The sequence below is a fragment of the Trachurus trachurus genome (assembly GCF_905171665.1).
Source record: "Trachurus trachurus genome assembly, chromosome: 6".
Taxonomy (NCBI): domain Eukaryota; kingdom Metazoa; phylum Chordata; class Actinopteri; order Carangiformes; family Carangidae; genus Trachurus; species Trachurus trachurus.
Genome location: NC_139897.1, coordinates 30,484,914 through 30,502,606, shown reverse-complemented (window position 1 = coordinate 30,502,606; position 17,693 = coordinate 30,484,914). Strand labels below are relative to the sequence as shown.

General features: G+C 41.1%; 1 protein-coding gene and 1 pseudogene across 2 annotated transcripts in view; one reads left to right on the top strand and one right to left on the bottom strand.

Annotated features, from left to right (window-relative positions):
- LOC310987928 overlaps positions 1-17,693 on the bottom strand; it is a 198,261-nt pseudogene that overhangs the window by 63,378 nt on the left and 117,190 nt on the right. The window lies entirely within an intron of this gene.
- Positions 16,200-17,693, top strand: part of LOC310987221 (cytosolic 5'-nucleotidase 1A-like) — a gene marked incomplete at its 3' end in the record, with an annotated part of 10,487 nt that continues 8,993 nt past the window's right edge. The window contains exons 1-2 of the mRNA XM_083973411.1: positions 16,200-16,346; positions 17,472-17,582. Of these exons, the coding sequence (XP_083829537.1) occupies positions 16,311-16,346; positions 17,472-17,582 (147 nt within the window). The 5' untranslated portion in view covers positions 16,200-16,310. The remainder of the gene's footprint in view (positions 16,347-17,471; positions 17,583-17,693) is intronic.

Genomic DNA, 17,693 nt, shown 5'->3' with positions numbered 1-17,693 from the left:
AAATGGTCAGACTACTTTGGGTTTGGTATATCCATGTTCAGGGAAACAAACCTTTCCGATTAGTCCAAATACATTGTATGTAACACACCTAGAGCACAAGTTGTGACAGAATAGTTTTTGAAGAATCTGCAGTTACTGCCTTTTTGCTTGGTATGGTGCCACAGTTTTGGCAAGTAATACAAAGCAAGAATACAGTAACTGCAAAATAGGGGTAAAACATCAAATCAAATATGAGAATTAATATGTACAAAGAATAAGCTAATACAAAGTAACAAAACTGCCTCATGTCCAATAATCTACCTATACTTAGGCTGGACAACAGGATAACTTTAAAGTCATTTTTCTCAGTTCAGAACTCTGCGTAGTTACTGCCTTTTTGCTTTGTAGGGCAGTGCGTGTCTCCCAATATGTGTCCCCCGTGTTCCTTGTTTTATCATGTAAAGCACTTTGAGCTGTCGTGGGAATGAAAAGGTGCTATACAAATAAAGCCTGATTGATTGATTGATAATCGACCAATACTGCGTATCACTAATGATACTAATACTGCCTATCACAGATCAATACTGAACACCTTATGTTGTTATCATGGTTTTCCTGAGACTTTACTGATTATTGATTTTCCAGTATTTATCAATGCTCAGCATCAGGTTCTTCACAGTAACTGAGTACATTTAGTGCAGTACAGTTGTGAGGTATTTGTACTTTCCTTGAGTATTTCCTTGTTGTGCTACTTCCTGCTTGTACTGCAGCTCATGTACCTGACAGGTGAAGCTACTGGTCACTTTCCAGCTGCAGGTTGTAGATTAAAAACACTGTCTTTGTGTCCCCACCATTCATGTCTGTGGTTACACACAGCAAACACTCTGGGTTATTGATTATTGGACACAAATCATTAATATTGTTCTGAATAACCTTTTAGAGCTGCAACAGTTTTACATTTTTTAAGCAGAAATCTTCAGTTTTCAGCCTCAAACACTGAAGATTTCCTTGTTTTCTTTTGTATACTGAATATTTTTGTCTCTTTGATTATTGCCATAATAAAACGAGACATTTGAAGACGTGGCCTCAGACTGACACGAACTTGGAGGCATCTGTGTTTTCTGACATTTGATGGAGCAGACGATGAAGAGTATTTTTCTTTCTCTGATTTTCCAGCGAGTGAAATGACTGAATGTTGTGATAATGAAGCTGTGAGGTGAAATAACTTTGCATTCAAAGTGCTTCACGTAGCTATGGTGCCTAACGTGTGAGCACCTGCAGCCCCTCACTCTTCTTCCTGTTTTCCCGTGGTTGGTTTAATAGGAACTTTTTTTTTAATGCAATGAAATAGATTTTATTTTGCCCACAACATGCTTTTAGACAGAAACAGGCCACAAAAAACAGCAGTGACCTTGTACAATATAATCATACCAAAAACACGAGGCAGCTCGGTGCTGCTTATCCTAATGCAGCCGTCTGATACAACATAGAAACATGAGTCACAGTTCTTCTACTGTGTCATATTTTAAACCTTTATGGTTCAGTGGGAGAAATAAACTGCAGTAAAAACACCAGTCTCTCCACTCAGATCTGCAGCTTCATGACACCATCTAGTGGACTGATAGTAGAAGTACAGCAGCTGATGGCAGCTTCCTCTTCCTCACTGCTGTGTGACTGCATTCAGCTGACACTGATATGAAGCAGAGAAGAAGAGCCAATCAGTGGAGGAGCAGCTGGAGACATGATGGACATGTGAGCTGCTGTGCACATGAATGATGTGTGTTTCCTCTCCAGGTGAAGCTACAAAGTGTGTGTGAGCTGATGTGGATGTGACCTCAGCAGCATGGATCAGTGTGAGGACAGAGAGGAGGGAGCCCCTCCCTCTAAAACCACTCTGTGTGCGGGACATCAGGGCCAGACCAGAGGTCAAAGGTCAGAATTAAACCTGTCAGACTTTTCTCTCTAAAAGTCAGTTGTGTTTATTAAAAGATTGAAGATATTTTTCATCAGTTTTTCTCCAACATGCACATTTATCAGTTGTGTTGTTTTTTCAGGATCCAGCAGCAGAGACCAGACTCTCCTGAACCCAGCTGTCTGTCTTTAAAGAGTGACCGGTCAATAGGAAGGCTCATTGAATTTAAAGGAGGACGTGGATCAGCTGATCAGATGTAAGACTAAACTAAATTTCAAAGCTTTCGAGTCTCTGTTGAACGTTCTTCCTGTGGAGTCAAATTTCAATGATTCTCCATAAATTCAGTTATAACTCAGATACACATTGTCCCTACCTGAACATCCACATGTTAAAGGACAAGTACCATTTTTTACAACTTGGACCTTATTTCTGCCATAAAATAAGGTCATTTACTCACCCATGTAACTTTGGTGTCACTTTGGACGATATTTAGGTCCATTCAAGAGTTGCTTATAGCCATATAGTGTGAGTGATTGGGGCACTGAAATGCAAATAACACATTATCTGCGGTAAAACTCATTCTGTTATCGTCATCCAGGGTCTGCAGAAAGCTGACAAATATTCAGCCAGGTTGCATAAAACTGCAAAACGTTTCTGTATTCATGTTCCATGTATCTAAACTATTTAACATCAGTTGTGTTGTTGTTTCAGGATCCAGCAGCAGAGACCAGACTCTCCTGAACCCAGCTGTCTGTCTTTAAAGAGCGACGGGTCAATAGGAAGGGTCATTAACTTTAAAGGAGGATGTGGATCAGCTGATCAGATGTAAGCTGTAACTGACAGTCAGACTCAGGTTATTGTAGAAATGAACCAGTTTGTACGACATGTTGTTGGACCAGGTCTGAAATCAAAGTGTCTCTGTCTGTGGTGAACGTCCTCAGGGGACATATAAAGTCCATCTTGTATTATCTCTCTGCTCTGATGTTCACTTGACACTGATTCCTCCACAGAGTGGAGCAGGAGAGCTCAGAGGTTCCCAGTGGTCAGTCTGCCCAGCAGCATCAAACACACCTGGACTCCATGTTTATGGTGGGTACATGTCCAACAGCTGCTGTTACATCTGTTGTGTTCACCATCATCTCCATGCTGCACTTTGACACCAGTGGATTGTCAGTCTGTCAGGTTTTAGTTTGATGCTGTCACTCATAGAGTTTCTGTTCCAGCTGCTGGAGGAGAACATGGTCACTTTTGTGAAGAACGAGCTGAAGAAGATCCACAAGTTTCTGAGTCCAGATTACCCAGAATGCTCAGGGAGTCAGAGGGAGGATGAGGAGGTGGTGGACGGTGAGGATGAAGAGCAGAGGAACATCAGAGAGGCGTTAGAGAAGATCACAGTGAAGCTCCTGAGGAGCAGGAAGCAGGAGGAGCTGGCTGAGCATCTGCAGAGCAGTAAGAGGATTTCTGTAAAGATTCAACATGATGAACAAATGAGACGTTCCCTGACATCAACACCTGGAGGGAAACATGTTCATAAAGTCGTTATTTAGAGGAATTACATGTTATATTTTCTTATTGGTCTGATTTCCTGTGTTTTCATTCAGAACATTTTGCTGCAGTTTGTCGTCGTAAACTCAAATCTGCCCTGAAGAAGAAGTTCCAGTGTGTGTTTGAGGGGATCTCTAAAGCAGGAAACCAAACCCTTCTGAACCAGATCTACACAGAGCTCTACATCACAGAGGGAGGGGCTGGAGGGGTCAATGATGAACATGAGATCAGACAGATTGAAACAGCTTCAAGTAAACCAGACAGACCAGAAACAACAATCAGACAAGAAGACATCTTTAAATCCCCACCAGGAAGAGACAGACCAATCAGAACAGTGATGACAAAGGGAGTGGCTGGCATTGGGAAAACAGTCTTAACACAGAAGTTCACTCTGGACCGGGCTGAAGACAAAGACAACCAGAAAATACACTTCACATTTCCCTTCACCTTCAAAGAGCTGAATGTGCTGAAAGAGGAAAAGTTCAGCTTGGTGGAACTTGTTCATCACTTCTTCTCTGAAACCAAAGAAGCAGGAATCTGCAGCTTTGATCAGTTCCAGGTCGTCTTCATCTTTGACGGTCTGGACGAGTGTCGACTTCCTCTGGACTTCCACAACACTGAGATCCTGACTGATGTGACAGAGTCCACCTCAGTGGACGTGCTGCTGACCAACCTCATCAGAGGGAAACTGCTTCCCTCTGCTCGCCTCTGGATAACCACACGACCTGCAGCAGCCAATCAGATCCCTCCTGAGTGTGTTGACATGGTGACAGAGGTCAGAGGGTTCACTGACCCACAGAAGGAGGAGTACTTCAGGAAGAGGTTCAGAGCTGAGGAGCAGGCCAGAGAGATCATCTCCCACATCAAGACATCACGAAGCCTCCACATCATGTGCCACATCCCAGTCTTCTGCTGGATCACTGCTACAGTTCTGGAGGAGCTGTTGAAGACCAGAAGGAGAGGAGAGCTGCCCAAGACCCTGACTGAGATGTACATCCACTTCCTTGTGGTTTATCTAAAACTGAAGAAGGTCAAGTATGATGGAGGAGCTGAGACAGATCCACACTGGAGTCCAGAAAGCAGGAAGATGATTGGGTCTCTGGGAAAACTGGCTTTTGAGCAGCTGCAGAAAGGAAACCTGATCTTCTATGAATCAGACCTGACAGAGTGTGGCATCGATATCAGAGCAGCCTCATTGTACTCAGGAGTGTTCACACAGATCTTTAAAGAGGAGAGAGGCCTGTACCAGGACAAGGTGTTCTGCTTCGTCCATCTGAGTGTTCAGGAGTTTCTGGCTGCTCTTCATGTCCATCTGACCTTCATCAACTCTGGACTCAACCTGATGTCACAACAACAAACAACATCTCGGTGGTCTCAAGTGTTCAGAGACACATCTACACCTTTCTACCAGAGCGCTGTGGACGAGGCCTTACAGAGTCCAAATGGACATCTGGACTTGTTCCTCCGCTTCCTCCTGGGTCTTTCACTGGAGACCAATCAGACTCTTCTACGAGGTCTGATGACAAAGACAGGAAGTGACGCACGGTCCAATCAGAAAACAGTCCAGTACATCAAGAGGAAGATTGAAGAGACTCCCTCTGCAGAGAAAAGCATCAACCTGTTCCACTGTCTGAATGAACTGAATGATCGTTCTCTAGTGGAGGAGATCCAAGAGTCCCTGAGATCAGGACGTCTCTCCACAGATAAACTGTCTCCTGGTCAGTGGTCGGCTCTGGTCTTCATCTTACTGTCATCAGAAGAAGATCTGGATGAGTTTGACCTGAAGAAATACGCTGCTTCAGAGGAGGCTCTTCTGAGGCTGCTGCCAGTGGTCAAAGCCTCCAACAAAGCTCTGTAAGTGTAGAGAGATAGTTGGATTTATTAATCAAAAACACTTCTGTCTTTTCAACAGGACAGAAAATAAATTCCTTTCTTCTTTAATTCCTCATGATCATCTCTTCAGACTGAGCAGCTGTAACCTCTCAGAGAGAAGCTGTGAAGCTCTGTCCTCAGTCCTCAGCTCCCAGTCCTCTAGTCTGAGACACCTGGACCTGAGTCACAACGAACTGAAGGACTCAGGAGTGAAGTTGCTGTCTGGTGGACTGGAGAGTCCACACTGTAGACTGGAGACTCTCAGGTGAGGATCCATCAAGCTGTTAATCTGATGATACTTGAACACACCTCCAGGTGTTGACAGTGGTTTCCTGTGTGTTGTTGTGTGTGTTCAGTCTGTCAGGATGTCTGGTCACAGAGGAAGGCTGTGCTTCTCTGGTCTCAGCTCTGAGCTCCAACCCCTCCCATCTGAGAGAGCTGGACCTGAGCTACAATCATCCAGGAGCCTCAGGAGTGAAGCTGCTGTCTGCTGGACTGGAGGATCCAGACTGGAGACTGGACTCTCTCAGGTATGGAGAGGCTGCTGCAGCCACACACACTGTCTGATAGAGGAGGAGGAGCTGGAACATTTTCTATGGCCCCGTTCACACCTGGTCACACCTGGTATTAACATCTGTCTCAGGTGATTGATGCATTAATAACATCAGATCTGATCACTCAGACCATATCCAGAGGTGGTGTAGGCCACAGTGAAGCTCCGCCCACTCCACTGACGTCCTCTGTCACAGTCTGACTCGTCCCAACCCAGTTTATACTGAAGCCAAAATCTCTGAGTGTTTCAAACATGAGCTGTGCAGCTTCCATCAGTCACAGTGATGAACTACTGGGATCAGGAGTTTCTCCTCATGACTTCTGTGTCTCATCATGACTCACTGTGTCATATTCAGTAGAAGAGATCTCAATGATGAAACCAGATGTTGGCAGCTGTGCTCTGAATCTCTCAAGATGTTTTGATCAGACTTTATTAAAGAGTTGATGAGGAAACATTTCAGCTGCTGCTGGTTTAAAGTTATGGTTGGTAATCATGTTCAGAAACACTTTTTGTTATACTGGGTGAAATGGTCCTTCTATCATGAGAGTAGTCAATACATTATCTATTCAGAAAAAGGAACAAAACAAAAACAATCAGACCTCTGTGGCAGCTGCAGGACTGACAAAACTCTGACCAATCCATGCTTTTTGCTCCGAAAAGGAAAAACCAATCAGATGCCTTCATGTCTGGTTCTGCCTACGCCCAATCAAGCTGCCGTCTCTCTCACTCAGTGGCGGCCTTAGACATCTGGGGGCCCGTTTCAATATTTCATATGAGGCCCTACCCTGTTAAACATAAAATTATTTGCCAGCTATGTGCCCATGTGTCGCTGATGCTTTAAACCCTGAAAGGACGCAGTAAACGCACTATCTATACATCCCAGGTACGCACAGTGTTAAAATCACTATCAGGGAAAGAAACCAGGACTTAGCAGAAAAACTCAGGACTGAAGTTGGTTTTCATCAAAAAGCAAAATTTTCAGACATGAATAGGAATCTTAACACAATCAAAAACTACAGGCTTTAACAATATTCTGAATTTAAATTGGCAACAAAAGTAATGAGAGCAAATTGCTCCGCGTTATTTCAGCACCACGACCACGGACAAGGAAAGGACGAGACATGCGGACAGACAGACGTCTACAGGTGCTGCGGTGCTGGAGCAGCAGACAGACAGCTGTCTCCTCCTTTATTAAAATCTGTAAATAAGCTGCGAATAATATCACATTTTAGTTGTGCTCTCTCTCGGGCATTTTAACCCGAGAAAAAAAAGAAAAGAGGAGGAAAGTGATTGACAGACATCAATCATCAGGTTACGCAACTGGGCGCACGTCAGGAGGAAAGCAGGAAAAACAAAAGGACATTAGAAACACTAAGAGAAAAGGAATAATACTGGGAGAAGGAAAACGAGGGTCTATTGATAGTTTGCGGGCCGTTTTCAAAGGTAAGCCTACGTTGTTATTGATATTTCCTGCCGTATTATTAACTCATTGAGTGCCAACCACGTAATTTCTCATTTTTTGTTCCCATGCGTTGAGTGCCAAAAGCAAGATTTTACGTTTTTTGCTTTTTTTTAAATTATGAAAATAGACACTTTAACACACCTGATGTGTAAATTTGGGGACTCTACGACGAGCAGAACTGAAATAGATGACGATCAAAAACTCATGACAGCTCATGATCTGGAAGTTTTTATCATAACTCAGCTTTTGCAAACGGAGTTCTGCATGTGGATGCAGCAGCTGCTCTGTTCTCACCTGCGAGGCTCCAGCAGCTCGGAGCAGAAACAGGAAGCTCTCAGCCGACAGTCCCGGTCTTCATCTCGAGCAACACCGTGTCCTCCCCAAGGTCCTCCCGCGGTAAAATCTGATGGTCTCTGGGCCAAAGCAGACCACCGGCACCGACCCGTACCACAGAAGGACCGCGACCACCGGTGGGACCGGTGTTCCCGAGCCGCTGTGGCCGAGAGACCATCACGTTCCGCGGCGAGAGGCTGTGACACGGCACGGTGCATCTACACGAGCCCTTTGATCCAGAAATGCAAGTGTCAGAAGAGCGACAGACACAAACAGAGCACCTTTCATAAAAGACGCTGTATCTCCTTTCCTAGAAAAAAAAGCAGGGATTTTGGTGAAACCCAGCCATGTTTAGCTTGACTTTTCTCAGGAACGGAGGCACGTAGAAACAAACGGTTTGTGGCCATTTGAAGCATAAAGTTTCACCTTTCAAATGGGCCACAGTATGTGTTGGTGGCAATAATATAGAATACACTATGGCTCTACAAAAATCGTCAAAAATGGTCTAAATTGCCGGTACACTTGACTAAAACTTTGGAAAGGAGCGCGGCACTCAATGAGTTAATTAGGAGCGATTAGTACCGTCGCGGTGTGGCATGATGCAGTGGTTGTAGAGCAGATCAGGGGTCGAGTGTGTGACCACACGGTGGACAGAGCTGTTTGAGTGTGTGGTGGATGTAGGCGTGTGTGTGTGTGTATGTTAAGCTGAAACCGATCAGAGTCTTCACCCAGGTACGCGTAAAGGTGAAGGCGTGGCTTCAGAGAGAAGTCTGAGGAAAGGGGCTGGGACTTTTGACTTTGTATTTTCAAAATGTGGCCTGATAGAACCGTTTTTCCAGAGTCTGCAACCCTCTCTGTCTGGTCAGATATTGATGATCAATAATCAGCTCAGTCTCTCTGAGATCCTGATCTTGTCCTGATGAGATCTGTTGTTGTGTTGAGGAGACAGTAAATCACAAGTGTGACATCCAGATGTCATCACTGTCCAGAGGCCTGGAGCTGTCAATCAGAAGAGAGTGAGTGTAGTGAACAGTGTAATAATCAGTGTTTGTGGCTGAATGTGTGTGTGATCAAACAGCTGTTTTGTGTGTGCTGCTCAAACACGTCTGACTCCAGATCAGATGAAGCCACAAAGTGGCTCCTTAATGAAAGTCTCCAGCAGCTGGAGCTTCACTTCCTGAGTCCATGTGCTCTGAGCTGAGCCTGGTTCTCTCTGCTCTACAGTTTCTCTGCTTCCTCTGGACTCTGACTTCAAGTCCAGTAAAAATGTGTGGACAGGTTTGATGGAGCTCAGGACTGGTCCTGAGGACGGCTGCTTTGTTCCACATGATGTGACTGATCTCAGTGAGTCAGTGTGTTGCAGCTGATCTGTGTGAAGAGCAGAGAAGAACAGAGTCATTGATCATGAGATCCTGATCCGTCCTGTCACTGTGATCAGATGGTTTCTATTAGAGCTCCTTCATCCACTCACTGCTGCTGTGGCTCCTGTGGAAACCTGCTCACAGCCTCATTCTTCAGCTTCCTGGGGAGTTTTCTTCAAACAAACACAAGTTGTGTTCACACTCAGTGTTTCTCACTAAACTCACTGTTTCACTGAGCTCTAACAAACATGTCTTCTCCTGTGCCTTTCTTGGTATATTGTGGGATATCTGGGCTGGTGAGCTCCACCTGTTGTGTCTTCATCTTATTTACTGTGACGTGTGTTTTGCAGCTTGAGAGTCAGAGAGTGAAAGTGTGTGTCTCACACTGCAGTGACATCACATGGAGAAAACACATGATGAAGTGTTTCCTCCTCGTCTCCTCCTGCTCTGTATCATCACTAGATAAAGACTCCAGCTCCTTCTTCTCTGTGCTCAGTGTTCATCCATACATACCAGCCTCCATGTGAACACAGTGATAAAACAGTGTGTGTGTAGGTAACAGTGACTTTGTCTAATATGATTGATAAACCTGTACCTCTGGAGCCGACTATCCTCTTGCTCAATGATGACTCACAGTTGGGGCTGAATGAGAAACAACGCAAAATTTGGCTGGCTGGTTTGACGGCTGCCAAAAAGCTAATAGTACAACGTTGGCTACCTCCTCACAGTCTACATGCTAGGAAATGGCTGGAATACTTTCAGGATGTGGTCATGTTAGAACTTTCTACAGCACGGGTGAACAAAGCTAAAAGCTCTACACTGGACTCATGGAAGAGAGCTGCTTCGGTTGTAACGGACCTGCTCAGGTCTGATTAAAGTAAGACAGTAAGACACCAGACCGAGAGGGGAGGGGGGAGGGAAGGGTTTGCCGCCGGGGGGAGGGAGGGTTTTGTTAAAATGTTTGTACTGTTGATAATATTTGACCTTGATATATGAAAATGATGCCAATAAAAACAGTTGTTCATAAAAAAAACAGTGTGTGTGTGAGAGCCATGTAATGTCCATGTGTGCATGCTGACAGAGAACGTGCTGCTCTGACCCCCCTCCTCCTTTCAGGGTGCAGCCTGCTGGAGTCACATTCGGTCCGGGGAAGTGTAAGTGTGTTTTTACTTTGAGCAGCACATTCAACCATCTTCACACTGTCACATCACTGACGTCATGAGTCTTCATCAAACTGTCAATAACTGATCACATGATCAATAACTGCAGCTGTGTCTTGTTCTCTCCATCAGATTCCTGTCGACTCACAATCGACACAAACACAGTGAACAGAAACATCAAACTGTCTGACAACAACAGGAAGGCGACAAATGTGGGGGAGCGTCAGTCATATCCTGATCATCCAGACAGATTTGACCGGTATCCTCAGCTGCTGTGTTCAACTGGTCTGACTGGTCGCTGTTACTGGGAGGTCGAGAGGAGAGGAAACGTTGATATATCAGTGAGTTACAGAGGAATCAGCAGGAAAGGAGACAGAGGAGACTGTTGGTTTGGATGGAACGATCAGTCCTGGAGTCTGGTCTGCTCTGATGGTCGTTACTCCGTCTGGCACAATGGCAAACAGACAGACATCTCCTCCTCCTCCTCCTCCTCCTCCTCCTCTGTCTCTAACAGAGTAGCAGTGTATGTGGACTGTCCTGCTGGCTCTCTGTCCTTCTACAGAGTCTCCTCTGACTCACTGATCCACCTCTACACCTTCAACACCACCTTCACTCAACCTCTGTATCCTGGGTTTAGACTCTACAGGTCTGGTTCCTCAGTGACTCTGTGTTGAGTGAATCAGAGTCTCCTCCTGTCACAGAAACCTTCTCACTGTTGAACAGACAGTTCAGTCTCTACATGTCTGTCTCTGTCTCTCACTCACGTTTTCACATTCATGGATTAAATCAGTTGATTTTTTAAAAACTCTTCTCAGTGATTCTTGTAAACTTCTTCCTCTTCCTTTAAAGATGGAAGCGTTGATTATTACAGAACAAAAACCACGGTGACTTTTACTCAGCTGCTGATGAAGGACGAGGCCTAATATCACCAAGCTAAAAGTCTCTGAGCCGCCAGCGTCACTGAGGAGAAAAACACATTTTAAACAAATTCACTGTTCATGTTCAACTTTACAGGCTGTTTGTGAGCTGGTCACAGGTAAACAGACACAACAATAAACACAACTGGAAACAAATATAATGCTGTAGAGATGCTGAACAGAATGAATTACATGCGATTAATTTTTCTTTGTGGTTTTACTGAATCAAATAAAACAATTTGAATCAGTTTTATATGTAATGTGCATTTCCTGCAGCACAAAAACCATCAGCTACTAATCCTACCAGCTAATGATTTTTTTCTGTTACCATGACGCTGAGTTCATAACGTTTGTAGATTTAAATTTATCTTGACTTTGAGACTGATTGTTTTTTATTATATATTTCTATAATTATTACCTAAATGCTGTTTCTTGGAAACTGGAGCCAATTAACACTCAGGACTTCATTTTCGTTTATTAGTGATCATTGATTGGTTCATGGATTGTTTGGGATTTGATTGGCCGTGCATATTCCTGTTTGACGACACAACACGGTTGTATGGTTTCAAGCTGACACAATAAAATATAAAATAAACATGAACTCATGTTTTTTATTTGGCACGTCTGACTGTAGCAGGTGACAGCAGGTACGAGTCGTTTTGGCTGCTGGGCGGAGGGATTTCAAAAGCACAAGTAGTTCCAAGTATTTGCTTCATGTGTCGTAATGTTACATAATTATCAGTCAGGATCAACAGACAAGGAGGCCAACGAGGGCTGGCCTACACAGGCACCTTATCCCCCAAGGATTCTAAGATGAGTTTAATTACCACAAGTAGTGTGTCTACTTGTTCTGTTATTGGTCAGTGTAGCCTAAACATTAACTTTATATTTTCAATATTTAAACTGTTTCACAATAAAATGTGAATTTAAAACATTATAGTTTCTGCATTTATGCAGTATTTATCAGTAATACAGTGAAAATTAGAGGAAATGTGAAAATTTACTTTGCAAGTCGATTTCGGTGTGGACCCCTAAATTTTCTGCTTGCGCTCCTAAGATTTTAAGTTAGGGGCCACTGTGCTCCTAGTCAAAAAAGTTAGTCTGGAGCCCTGTTCAGTGTGTACAATAGTCTATAAACAGTATAAACTTTGTGTTTTTGCATGTAGTCACTCACCTCAGATAGCCTAACTGTGGAACATCCTGGAAAGACATTACAATCCGATCGCAGAGCGCCTAGCTCTCCCCGCCACACAAACAAACACTTTTTTTCTTGTTGTGATGATTCTCTAATGTCCAAAATATCTCCAACTGTTTATTTTTGTAAAGAAGACAACTGATTCTCGGAGAAAACGGGCTAGATTTTTTTCCCCGAGTGGATGGATGAAGCTCCGACATGAGGTGGCGTGGTGGCGTTCAATTTCACGTTTTCAAGTAGGAGGTCGGGACAGGGTTCCCAGTTCCGAGTTGTCTTGAACGCAGCATTAAGCGGTAGGCTACGTCACACACGTCAGAAAAGCGGAAGTGAACTATTTTTTTTTTTTTTTTTTTTTTCAAATTTTTATTGAAAAAGTACAAAAATAAACAACACTGGCATTTTTCATAGTGCATATACCATAAGTGTCAAGGGAATGCCAGATGAACATCATTCAACATTAGTGCAAGTTAATTCACAATAGGAACATACACATTAGTGCTTCAACAGAATACATTTAGAGCAGTTGAAATAAAATTAAAATAAACATCTCAAAATAAATAGTCAAAAAATAAATTAAATATAAAATAAAATAAACATTGATTTCATAAGGGGGATTCAAATCAATTTTAGTTATTCATTTCAGTGGGAAAATTCTTTAAATTATCATATAGTTTTTGTGCCTTTATTTCTGTTACAAGTTTTAGTGATTTCATGTACAATTTAAATTCATTCATGAAGACAATACATTTTGGGGATGACTTCATAACTCTATTCTTGTGGATGAAAAATTTAGCTAGACAAAGAATTAAATTGCAACAGAGTTCATCATATTTGTTTTGTAAGATCATACCGAAAGTGACATCATCACGAGAGATAGCAGCTGGAAATAATACTATTTTTTGTTTGATCCAATTGTGGATGTCAATCCAGAAGGTTTGTATTATATCACATGAGAAGAAGATATGGTCCGTGGTTTCAATGTCATTTTCACAAAATGTGCATAAATTGTCATCGATATTAAAGCGTAGTCTAAGTAATTCTTTAGAAGGATAAATGTTGTTCATAATTTTAAAGTGTGTTTCTTTCGTTTTGGGGGGTATAGGAAATTTTAGGTACATTGTTCTTAGTTTATCGATTGATTTATTATCAAATTTATGTAGGATATTATTTTTGTTTTGTCTGCCGGGGAACAGTGTTTCCGTGAGGCAGTTCCTTATAAAATTATTGTTACATTTTTTGTCTAGGATTAAAATCCCCTGTACTGACAATGGGCCCAGTTGTGGTATTATAGGTTGGTGGGCCAATATATTTTTTGTTAGAAATACAAATCCATGAGGAAGTGCTTTTTGTAATTTAATAAAGTCTGTTTTGGATGGGTTGAATTTATGTTTAGTGCAAAATTGTTGATAATCTAGGAGATTACCATTGGTATCCATTAAGTCAACCACAGACCATATATTCCTCTCATACCATTCCTGATAGAATAATGATTTATTTCGGTATAAAACATATCTATTATTCCAAAGCATAGTAGTGTGGGGTGAAAAGTTATGCACATATAACATTTTCCAATATAATAGAATTTGTTTATGAAACTCTGACAATGATATAGGCAATTTATTGATGTTGAAGTCTGCCATGAGAAGACATTTTAAACCTCCGATCTTATTGAACAGGGAATTGGGAACACAGTACCAAAATGAGTTGCTATGTTTGATCCAAGATTTCAACCAATTGATTTTTAAGGTTCCATTGAGGCAATCAAAATCAATAACTTTTAAACCACCATCTTTAATTTCTTTAACCATATTACTTTTTTTCATATAGTGTGGCTTGTTCCTCCAAATAAAATTCATATTAATTTGGTTAATAGACTTGATTAATTTATTTGAAATGGCATTAGAGTAGGCTGGGTAAATGCATCTTGATAGACATTCCATCTTGGTAAGGTAAATTCGGCCAAGTATTGAGAGGTCTCTTTGGAGCCATAAATTAAACTTGGCTTTACTTTCTTTTATTTTTTTTTCTACATTCAAGTATTGACTTTGTTTTTGGTCTTTTGTAAGGTGTACTCCGAGGTATTTAATTTCTGATTTGATTGGGATGTTACAGATGTCTTTTAGAGTTGTATCATGAATTGCAAATAGTTCACATTTATTTAAGTTCAATGTTAACCCTGAAGCTTTGGAGAATTTTTTTATTTTTTCTATTGTTATTGGAATTTGGTGTCTGTCTTGTACAAATATCGTTGTGTCATCCGCAAGTTGGCTGATGACAATATCGGTACCTAAGACATTTAAATTTTTAATTTCAGTACAATTTTTAATGTAAATTGCTAACATTTCTGTGACTAATATAAACAAATATGGTGAAATGGGACAACCTTGTGGAATTCCCACATTAACATTAAAACTGGGGGTGGCTCCACAAGGTAGCATGACACAGCTGTTGATGTTCTGATATAATCCACTAACTAAATTCCTAAATTTGACTCCGAAACCTAAATGTTCAAGAACTTGGAAGATAAATGGGTGCTCTATGGAATCGAACGCTTTATAGAAATCTAAAAAGAGAAGAAAACCATCATGTTCTATTTGATTTCTATATTCAATAATGTCCATTACCAGCCTTATATTATTGTGGATTGATCTTCCCTTTAAGAAACCAGACTGTGTTTCTGCAATAAGCTCTGAGATTCCTGTCTGAAGACGAGTGGTGAAGATATACGTGAGTAATTTATAATCAGAATTTCTAAGAGTAATAGGCCTTCTGTTTTCTATGAATCTGGGGTCCTTGCCAGGTTTAGGAATTGAGATGATTAGCCCATGTCTCATTGTGGGTGGAAGTATACAAGTTTCAAATATTTCAAGGAATACTTGATGCAGTAGTTTTTTAATATCTTCCCAGAAATGTCTATAAAAATCTCCTGTGAGTCCGTCCGAACCTGGTGCCTTGTTAAGAGACAGGCGGCCAATTACCTTGTCCAGTTCAGTAATTGTTATTTGACTATCACATGTTTGTTTAAAGATATCTTCAACTTTGGGAATATATTTTTCTATATCCTTTAAGAATGTATGGCAGTCTTCATTCGAGAATTTAGAGCTATAAAGCTGTTTATAGAATTTGAGGATTTCTGAGGAGATTAATTTTGGTTCTGTGATTTCTATATCATTTACTATCAAGGAACTGATGCTATTTTTCTTTTGTCTCCATTTTTCAAGACCACAAAAATATGCTGAATTTTTTTCCCCCTCCTCTATCCATTTAGCTCTCGATCTAATGAAAGCCCCTTGTGCTCTTTGAATATACATTTCATCCAATTTAGGTTGAAGAATTAGTATTTTCTGTTTATCTTCTTCAGTAGGGTTGAGTTTATTGCAGTAAACATTTAATTGTTTGATAATGTCTAGTTCCTTTTTCTCAAATTCTTTTTAAATTTTTTTACTGAATGAAATGGAAAATTGGCGTATTTTATATTTAAGGAATTCCCATTTTTTAACAGGTGTTGTTAGTTCTTCCAAGTTTACAATTTCAGTAATTAGTGATTTCATCTTTTGACAATAATCATTATTTTTGATTAGGCTAGAGTTAAATTTCCAATATTTGTTTGAACAAGTTCTACTGTTGTTAGGTTTCACATATAGATAGATAACACTATGATCAGTAAGTGGAGCAGCAGATTGATATATCAGAGCTGATATCATAGCATAGCAAGTGGGTTGCAATTAACCAGTGGTCAATTCTGGATTTATATTTGGAGTTGAACCATGAGAATTTAAGTATTCCTGGGTTTAAGTGTCTCCAAGCATCCGTTAAGCTTTGGTCATTGCAGAAGTTTATAAAAGTGTTGTTTGGATGACTTGCAGAGAATCTAAAGAGTTGAGTGTTTCTGGGGGAACTTTGACAGACAGTTGCTGCTGCTGCTGCTGTTGTTGCTGTGGTGACGGGGTCGTTGTGTCCGTGAACAGGTAAAGATAAAGAAACTTTAACCTGTCGAGGCCGTGAAGGCGCCGCAGCTGACATGGTTTCCACGGTGCAGAACACGGACGTGAAGCAGGTAAGTTAAGAGAGACTCACCTGGGGCTGAGGCAGGTTATTATGGGCTGTCTCACACCCACAAACACAACTAGAGATCTGAATTTCACACATCTGCAGAAGAGCTCCGACAGAAACCAGAGGAGTGAGGCTGTTTATCAGAGTTGTGCACCAGACTCCGTTTAAATAATCATTATTTTAAGTATAATAATGTTTCTTTTTGAAGCAAACATCAATTGAAGCTCATAGTTTGAGACGTGAGTGACTTATGTTCAATTCGGCACAGAAATAAAATCCATGCAGCCACACGTTGCACTAAAATCCAAACTGATTCATCTTGCACAAGTTCCATCAGACCGGGAGAGATTAGAAAGTGATTAAAATATTCAAATATAAATGCATAGATTATATAATGTACGCCGATTTGACGAGCGGGACCTAATTATTTCTAAACACCCATAATCATTTATTTACCTGTGACACTTCTGTCGCAGATTAGTGACGTAGGATGTGAACTTGCACGTTTTCTAGTGGAGATCCGGATCGATGAATAAGAGGCTGAAATTCAGGTCAGTTTCTGCAAAGACTGAGAGAAAACGAGGCAGAATTATATTTTAAGATCTTTTTGATTTAGAAAACAGAAGTTACAATGTTTTATAATGATGTCTAAAAGGTCAGTTTGCTTTTCTGCCCCCTTTCATTCAGAAGTTGCATTATTTTTTTTGTGTCAAACCAAATAGAAGGTCTCTGGTTAAACTCTTTTTATTTTCTTTTTTCAGTGAATAAAACAAATAAATAAATCAAAAATTAATGTCCATCTTAGTTCTGTATTTTCAATTTCTGGTACTTTATACCCTACTACAATTAATCCTAAAAGTCTTGACTTCACCACATTTATCTGATGATATTGAAACAAAAATATTAGCAGCACATAAGAAACTTGTTTTTATCGACACACAATAATAAAAAAAAACATATCAACATATTTGATGTGTTTTTGTAGGTCAAGACAAGATGAAACTGTACTGATGCTCATTTCACCTTCACTGTCACATTATCGAATGACTCAATAATCAATATCCAATAATATGATTTACATTTCCTATCACTATACGTATATAACTCATGTCCTGTGTTTCTTCTGCAGAAAGATGCTGATCGTGCGGTGGTCGTTGCCGTGACGTCTCGGTCGGTGTTCGAAGGTGGAGCCGATGGTGAAGAGGCGTACGAAGAGGGCGTGGCCTTCCCGCTGCTGCAGGTGTGTGGAGGAGTTAATGTGTTTATTTCATCATCGATCTCACTGCTGTTCAACTATTTAATACAACAGCATCTATGAACTGTCAGATTTTCACTCAGCTGTAGTGAAACT